Genomic DNA, 9,293 nt, shown 5'->3' with positions numbered 1-9,293 from the left:
AATGATAAAGGTTTAGGGGATTTATTTTCGCGAATGCCAATAATTGGTTGTTTTTTAATTTATTTTCGCGAACTTGGGGCAAATTCGCAAAATTCGCGAAAATTTGTCTCACGTAATTTCTCCCATTAAAATAGCCTTTTCACGGCGGGAAATATTTCGGGGAAAAAGCCGCAAGTTTGCTCACCTCAAATACGGCCTTGCGCGGCCCTCATTTATATATGATGAAAGTACTGTCTATATAAGGTTACAAAATGATGTCTTACATGGCGTTCTGCCCACGTAACGATAACAAATCTACCATTTTTAAAAAGCTGAATAATGCGGCTTTCTGGCAAGGTGCCATGTGATAGGATTCATAAGAAATATTATACATTTTCACGAGTGCAAAATATTGATTTTTTTCCCCAACGCTGACCACAGATAATAATACTATTTTTTAGTTAATGTAAGCACTATTTTTACATGTGTTTAGATGTCCAGGTTTGGTTTCTATAGGATAGTAGGTCTTTCATGGAGATTCCTATGGTTTTACTTTTTGAAATGTTTTCTTCAATGCTGAGATATTTGGATTTTTAAAACGTACGTTTTTCACGAATCTCTGTGGGCCGATATTTTTTATTTCTTGTGTTTTCCCAAACTGTGGAATTACTAGAAAGATATAATTGTGTAACACTTGTAGCTAGCTATATATACTTTTTATGTTGGCTTATTTACTTTACTTTAGCTTATTAAATTTCAATCTATATATATGTTTACTTATGTCACACCAGAGGGAACATCCACATTTCCATCCTCTCCAACCTTATGACATTTTGGAAGCAAGGAAGCTAAGTGTACTTCCGATATTGGAAGATCATTTCCTGGATATTTTGAAAAGCATAAAACGCAAGATCTCACCACAACAATCAGTGAAAAATCCCTGGAAGAATTGTATCAAAGTGAAGATATTTAAAAGTGTTTTTAACGAATTTTATCGAGCAGTGGCAGATTATGTTCCGGCTTATGGACGCAAAATAACTGTTGAAAGAGGATCAAGATCGAGAAGATCCCAAGGTACGATAATAACAATCAAAATCGACTTCATTCACAAAGGCACATTCATATTCCATATTTCTAAAATAGTTAGAACCACTTATGTTAAACAGTTCCTTAAAAAGTCTATGTTAGGTGGTGGAAGTGGCGAAGGCAATGCAAAATAAAAATAAAAGCTTAGGAGAATATTCTGAGGGAAAAAAAACTATTAGTAATTTTACTGCAATCTTAGTTGAACAGAAAAAGGAGATTAAAAGTTTAGAAGACAAAATGAGAAATCGGAAGTCTAGAATTGAAGAGCTTACTAAGAAAGTAGATAAAACAGATGTACCAGTTATTGCTGTATCTACATCTACACGGGTACGCCGTGGAAACAACCCAACTACTGAAAACTTGTCTCTTGCATCAAAACGTCGACGAGCAAATGAGACAATAGCAGCTTGTGCGGCCATACATGGTGGATCAAATGATGATATTAAAACAACTATTGAAGGAAGGATGTTTACGTTAACTTCTAAGTGCACAGCAAAACAGTTGTCACATCAAATTCAGTCAAAAAAATCAGTTGTTAAATGTTCAGAAGATAGTTGTATCAATAAACGCAACAAGGAGTATTATTATTCAGAATCCAATACCACAAGATCACTTAATGTGTACTATTGTCAATCAGTGCTCGGAAAAAGAACATATTCCAGCATGCGTAATGCAAATAAAGCACCTCAAGTTGTGAACTTTGTCTCTTATAAAATGCTTTCTAATCACATCAGGAATATTGATATTGGAGAGGTTCATGATATCAATCCAACATTTACAAATGGTTTAATTGGAGATGAAATTGGAGATGGAATGTACAGAAACCTTCTTACATATGCTCCTCGAATTGCAAAGTTGTATGTTTATGTCGATCAATTTAGGCAAGATAAGCTTGTAAAGTTTGACAATTATGAACGAAAAGATCCATCCTCATTGTTGTTTCTCCTTGCTCTAGGTGGAGATGAGGCTCCTGGATCTGGGACAACTTTTTTGTTGTCATTTCTCAATGTTGGTTAACGAATTGCCAGTAGTTTTGAAAATTATTTGATCTTTGGTGCTAATGTCAAGGAAAATGGTCAAGTTGTTAGGAGATACTTGCTATATTTAATGCAACAATTGAAGATTTTGGAAAAAGAAGTATTCTTTATTGACATGGTTGATAAAGACAGCAGCATCACTTCTAAGATACCTGTTGACTTTAAAGTCGCATCACTCACTACCAAACGATTTTTGGCTGGTGAACTTACAAACGCTTTCAAATTTTTTACTACATTTGGAACTGTGAACAAAGATGATTCAAATGATTTTACCAAATCATATAGTCTCACTGGTGAAACACACTGGAAACCTTTTCCATATGAAAAGAGATTAAATGATGCTTCAAAGGTGTTAATCAAGAAAGATGCTCTCCTTAAAAAAAATTGGCTAACACACGCACTGCCATTACTACGTACATAAGTAAAGAATTGAAAAGTCGTCAAGAAGAAATGCCTCTTGTTGGGCCTTACGTAGACTGTGCCTTTTGTGAACCTCTTCACATGAAGAATAACACTGTAAAGTAAAGATTCATGGTAATTCTAAAAGTTGTGCTAGCAGAATCACATGTTCCAGATAACGTCCAATCATACAGTACTATTCCATCTGATAACCTGTTTGTTGCATTTGTTGAGTGCATTCGCAAAGATATTAATTGTAATTAACTTGCTAAGAAAATAATAATATGGTTCAATGAGAACAAAGATGGCAAAAAGGAAAAGGAATTTGCTTTTCGATTTCGTGGGAAAGAAAGTTTAAACTATCTTCATGGTTTTCCTTTGTTAATAGAGCTTGTTATTCGCAAACTTACTAGTGTTAGCAATAAAGAGAAGCTGATGAGAGTTTTCTTCCAGTCAATATGTTTGCGAGATATGGTATCATATTCAGTTCGCATTACAGATATATCACTTCATGATATTTACGTCATGAAATCTATTGGGAGGAAATTGTTTACAAGCTGTTGTTTATTTGATGCACGAGTTACTCCGTCAATGTGGAATGTCACTAATGTTGCTCCTGTTCATTCTGAAAAGTCTATGGAGTTGTTTGGTTTTGGTCTCGGTATCCATACAATGGAAGGAAGAGAGCAAAAACATCAACAAATCGCTAAGTATGCTAAAAAAGCCACATATCAAAATCGTTGGTCTTTCACCTTCCGACATGAATTCATTCAACTAGTATACCTAAAAGAACATGGGTTGAAGAAATATAACAAGCGGCGTGTAAGGTACATACCTGATGAAAAGGAAGGTTGTTGTAAAAAATGTAGGTTACAGCTTGATAATAATAGAAAGTGTTTCTTGTGTGATAGTTATTTAATGCAGGACATTACTACATTTGTTGAACCTAAAATGTATTCAATTTAGTATTCTATATTAGTTAGAGCCTATATATGTTGTTTGAAGTTATCACTATTACGCGTATATATTATAAAATGGAAACAACGATTCTTTGCTTTTTGTCACACATGAAATATGCATAGCTATGTATCTAGGTTGAAACAAACATGACAACACTTATAGTGCATGTTATAATTATTACTTTTTATCATGATTTTAAGACTGTGTAGCTATATATTTGCAGGATATTTTAGCTAAGCTAGTGATATTTGTTCATATATTTAGGATATTTGTTTTTTTGGGTTTTCTTTGATTACATTCAAAGAGAAAGTTTATAACTTGTACGAGATGTTTTATATATACCCTGTAGTGGATTAATTTTTGCATGGATTAATTTTTTGCGGATTTCGGGGTGCTCTGCGAAATTAAATTCCCTCGAAATAAAGTCAGCGTGAAAATTAATCCACTTAATATATATATATATCAGTTTTGTTTTGATGTATACAGACTGATACTTTATTCGTTTTGGATATTATTTTTTAAGGTTTTCATGTTTATATATCTATATATACCTGTCCTTTACGACCACAAATTTTCCGTCTCGTAGGCGTTCGTTGTAGACAGGTTTGACTGTAGTTGCAACTATATGAGATGTTTTAGGCGGCCATCAATGATATGTTTATTTCGGGTCCGAAATACTCGTGAAAGAGAGTCAGTCGGTCGGTCGGTATTTAAGAAATTTGGAGTTTTCGCAATTGACAACTTTTAACACGTTGATTCTGTAAAATCAGTGCATTGCCATCAAGATGCGTATTTAAACCATATACAATATACATATACAATGGTTATTGTTGTATATATTACCTATTGATTGTTATGCATTGTAAATCATAATTAAAGTTAATAATGCATAAAGAGATAGCATTCGGTATTTTCAAATTCACCGTATTCTCTTTCTGCGATATTGTTTTTTTCTTTTTCTTTTCGAACGGTTAAAGTTAAAAAATTTATAGTTAAAGTTATAAATTTCTGACTTACCGACTCGGAAAAACTCCAAAAAAATGAGGCGGTCGAAGGACCCGAAACAAAACATATCATTGATGGCCACCTATGTTTAGCTTTGTTTTGGTATAGCTATATTCATTGATATTTTTCTCGTCCCTTTACAAAATAACACCGCCCCATTCTTAAATTTATTTTGTACTCAAGTAAAAAACGAGATGTTGTATTTATATTTTTTTGGGATGGAGTATGTAGCTATAGCTGTAGCTGTACATTTTTATATTTTATTTTTTAAAGATATAATATCTTTTATCATTCCATACATTTCATGGTTTAGTATATTTTTAGCACGTTTTTGAATATTCTCAGACTTTTTCAATAATTTTAGAAGAGTACATATTACATAAAAGCCATCTTTGAAGAAGAAAACAGCTCTTAGCTACGGGCCCTTAGCTACAAAATATCTTCAAGTGTGCAGTTATCTAAATCTTATATATAGCTATAGCTAGCTATAGCTACTTAGTTTTTTATACCATAAAATGTTTTGAATATATTTAAAACGACTGCAGTTCCATATATCTTGAAACAGTTATATATATACTGTATATCTTGTGTTATTTATTCTTGAAGATACATAGCTACAGTTGTACAAAACATCCTTTTCTTCTTCCTGTACCGCTGCAACGTTACCATTTTGAACGCGTTTCACGAACACTTCACGTAGGATTACATATTATGGATTTTAATTACAAAGCCTGAAATTTACGGATGGCTCTTTTTTCATGCCGTTTTTCCCGCCGTGTTTAAGACAGAGATGTTAATAAAAAAGGAGGTTTCTCTCCAAAGAATAAGAAACAACTGGAGAACTTCTGCATTCTCCCCTTTACAGGGATGACTGGAAGAAACAGTCCAATGGTCGCTGTGTTGTCGCTGACAACCCATAATGGCGGCGACGGACGTGAAAACGGACGAGGAAAATATTTTTAACAAAATGCTTGAGGATATTAATAAAGAGATGAATATTGAACATAATAATGTAACTGTTAAAAAAGGCGTATATAAAGAGCTCAATACAACTTTAAATGCAGAAGATTTTAGCGATAAGCACTATGAAAAAACTAGATACAGCGCACTGAGAGATTCTATCCTTGAAGACGTAAAAGGTGAGATAAACACTCTTATCTCAAATCAAATTTCAAAACTTGTCAATAATTGTTCAGTTGCTCATAAGGTCGACCAAACGGATAAACTGGAATCAAATTTATTAAAAGAAATTCAGTTTTTGCGACAAGAAATACAAAGTAAAAACGAAATCATAAAAATTTTAGTTGAAAACTCAGTCGAGCATAACTATTCTACAAAATCGCTACAGCAAGAAAATTTTAATTCATTTCAAACAGTTAATAAAAAAAATATAAATAGAAGCACAATCATTAGCAACAACAATGAAGCTGTTAGTCGCCATAACAACCAAAGCTTTGTTCATCGAAATCGATTTGAACATCTGTATAATGAGAATAATGATCACTCTGAAATAACAGAAAGTTTTAGAGGTGATACTTATAATAATAATAACTTTATACATAATAATGAGGAACTAATTGTACATAATAATGAAGACAAAATTGTACATAATAATAAAGAAAACACTTCAACAAAAAGTCAATCACTTAATAACGCTAATAACATTATTAACACTAAAAAAATTACATGTATACTAGGAGACAGTATAATAAAAGGCATCAACGGTTACAAGATGACCAAATCCCTTGAGTACAACCAAAACAAGAGAGTTATACTAAAATCCTTTCCTGGAGCTACGACAGAAGACATGTATGAATACGTCAAACCAACCATGAAGAAAAAGCCAGATAACATCATCCTTTATGTTGGCACAAATGATCTTTCTAGAAACGTAGCACCAGAGGTTATAGCTAACGATATAATTAATTTAGCAACATCATTGATTTACTCGAATGTCTGACTCCAAGAAATGACGATCAAGGTATTAGATGTGACGAACTCAATGACCACCTATATAAAGGATGTGCTGAACGAAATATCGCATTCATAAATCACTATCAGCAGATGGATCGGAATCGTCACCCTAACAGAAGTAAACTACATTTGAACCAATATGGATCGGTAACACTGGCTAATTCTTTTTTAAATTTTATTTCTAAGGATTGACTTGGTGTTTGTATGAGCAATAGTATCCCCGCAAAAATATCTAACAAAAAAGAAGCAACTCTTCCTAATGCAATTGCACCATTTAATATAAATAAAACTCTAGAAACGATAGAAAATGATATATCGTTCTCTTCCTGCTTAAAAAACTTACGTCTACAAAACTTAAATAGGATTATTCTTGGACAAACTAACATTAATTCCGTACGAAATAAATTCGACTGTCTAGTTGATGCAATTGATGGAAACCTTGATGTTCTTTTAATCTCTGAAACTAAAATTGATAGCTCTTTTCCTACCGCTCAATTTAAAATCGACGGTTACACAAAGCCTTTTCGTCTGGATCGTAATAGTAAAGGTGGAGGTATTCTCTTATATGTACGTCAAGATATTCCATCAAAACAGTTGCAACCAACTAGTACTAGTACGGACAATTTTGAAGGGTTTTTTGTCGAACTAAACCTGCGAAAAAAAAAAAAAAAATGGCTGCTCTGTTGCTCATACAACCACCACAAAAATGCTATATCTGAACATCTAAAAAATATTGGTAACGGTCTTGATGTTTTGTCCGCAAATTATGACAACATATTACTATTAGGAGAATTTTAATGCGGAAATTAACGAAAATACCCTGACAGAATTTGCTGAACTCTACAACCTTAAGTGCCTCCTGAAGGACCCATCGTGTATTGATCTTTTTCTCACAAATCGATATAACTATTTCCAAAACACCAGCACATTGGAAACAGGTCTCTCCGATTTCCATAAAATGGCCATCACTGTAATGAAAATATATTTTCAGAAACAAAAATCTCATATCATCAAATATAGGAATTACAAAAACTTTTCAAATGAACGTTTTTGTTATGAGCTAACATGTCGACTTCAAAATATAGAAAAATCGAAAAAAAAGATAGATGATGAGTTAGAAAACTTTCATGAATGTGCAAAATTGCGCCATTAAAAAAAAAATACGTAAGAGCAAACCAATCACCGTTCATGAATAGGACCCTGCATAAGGCTGTTATGAAAAGAAGTAGGCTTAGAAATAAATACTTAAAAAATAGAACAGAAGAAAATACATTAGCTTTTAATCAACAAAGAAATAGTTGTGTCACACTATTTCGAAAAGAAAAATATGATTATTACAGCAATCTAAATGTTAAAAAAATTACCGATAATAAGACATTTTGGAAAACTATAAAACCTTTCTTGTCTGATAAAGGACCATCGACCCAAATTATAACACTGATAGAAAAAGAAGAAATCATATCGGATGATGAAAAGGTTGCAAACATTTTCAACACTTTCTTCACGAATATTGTAAAAAATCTGGATCTTACAATATCTGACACAATCCCTGTAATTTGCTCAAACGTAGATGACCCTGTTTTGAAGGCTATTAAACGACATGAAAACCATCCAAGTATACTGAATATAAAAAAAACATTGGTGATTACATTCCTGGTTTTTCCTTCAATCATGTAGAAAAAGCTGAAATCAGGAGAGAGATACGAAATTTGAATATTCATAAGGCATGCCAAGAAACCGATATATCAACAAAAATAATTAAGGAAAACGAAGATCAGTATTTAGAAATTTTACATTTCTCTGTTAACTCTGCAATTGATCTGTGTAAATACCCAGAATTTTTGAAAAGGGCAGATGTGACACCACCTTTTAAAGAAAAAGACAGATCTGACAAATCAAACTACAGACCTATAAGCATTCTTAGTAACCTTTCAAAAATCTTTGAGAGATGTCTGTATCGTCAGATTGAAGATTATTTTAACCGATACTAAGTAAGTTTCAGTGTGGATTTAGGAAAGGCTACAGTGCTCAGCACTGTCTCACTGTTATGCTTGAAAAATGGAAAAAGGCTGTTGATGAAGGTAAAGCATGTGAAGCCCTTCTGACTGATTTATCTAAAGCATTTGACTGTCTCCTACATGATTTACTGATCGCAAAACTTCATGCATATGGATTTGACATGTATTCCCTACGCCTAATTATGAGTTATGTGAGTGGAAGATTTCAAAAATTAAAGATAAAAAATTCGTATAGCTCATGGGTTGAAATATTGTTTGGCGTTCCGCAAGGATCTATTCTAGGCCCGTTACTTTTTAACATATTTATCTGCGATCTTTTCTCAGTTGAATTTGATTTTAATGACATTGAATTTGCGAGCTATGCAGACGACACAACACCATATGTTATCGGTAATGACTCAAAGGAAGTCGTTACTAAACTTCAAAACATGTCTGAAAAAGTGTTTACATGGTTTGAAAATAATGCAATGAAAGCAAATGATGACAAGTGTCACTTGCTTTTAAGCAATAATGAAATATTAAGTACACAGATAGGCAACTCAGTAATAAAAGGCAGCACTCATGGACGCCTACTTGGAGTCATTATCGATAACAAACTTAAATTTGATCTGCATGTGTCTAAACTCTGTGCAAAAGCGAGTCAGAAACTAAATGCGCTTACAAGGATGACATCTTTTATGAACTTTAATAAGAAGAAACTATTAATGAATTCCTTCGTAATTTCGCAATTCAATTACTTCCCTCTAGTTTGGATGTTTCACAACAGAGCTCTAAACAATCGTATTAATCGAATACATGAAAAAGCACTGCGGATAGTCTATAGCGACAGTTCTTT

The 9,293-nt window shown here is 33.0% G+C and overlaps 1 protein-coding gene across 1 annotated transcript; it reads left to right on the top strand.

The window, feature by feature from the left end:
• The first annotated feature begins 5,385 nt into the window (after positions 1–5,385).
• On the top strand, positions 5,386–6,426 carry LOC130647332 (GATA zinc finger domain-containing protein 14-like). Its single transcript, XM_057453184.1, has 2 exons — positions 5,386–5,743; positions 5,843–6,426. Exons 1-2 carry the CDS (start codon positions 5,386–5,388, stop codon positions 6,424–6,426), a joined length of 942 nt encoding a protein of 313 aa, XP_057309167.1.
• The last annotated feature ends 2,867 nt before the right edge of the window (positions 6,427–9,293 follow it).

Source organism: Hydractinia symbiolongicarpus, chromosome 1, assembly GCF_029227915.1.
Source record: "Hydractinia symbiolongicarpus strain clone_291-10 chromosome 1, HSymV2.1, whole genome shotgun sequence".
NCBI lineage: Eukaryota > Metazoa > Cnidaria > Hydrozoa > Anthoathecata > Hydractiniidae > Hydractinia > Hydractinia symbiolongicarpus.
Note: the sequence above shows the minus strand (reverse complement) of the source record. Positions and strands in the feature narration are given on the sequence as shown.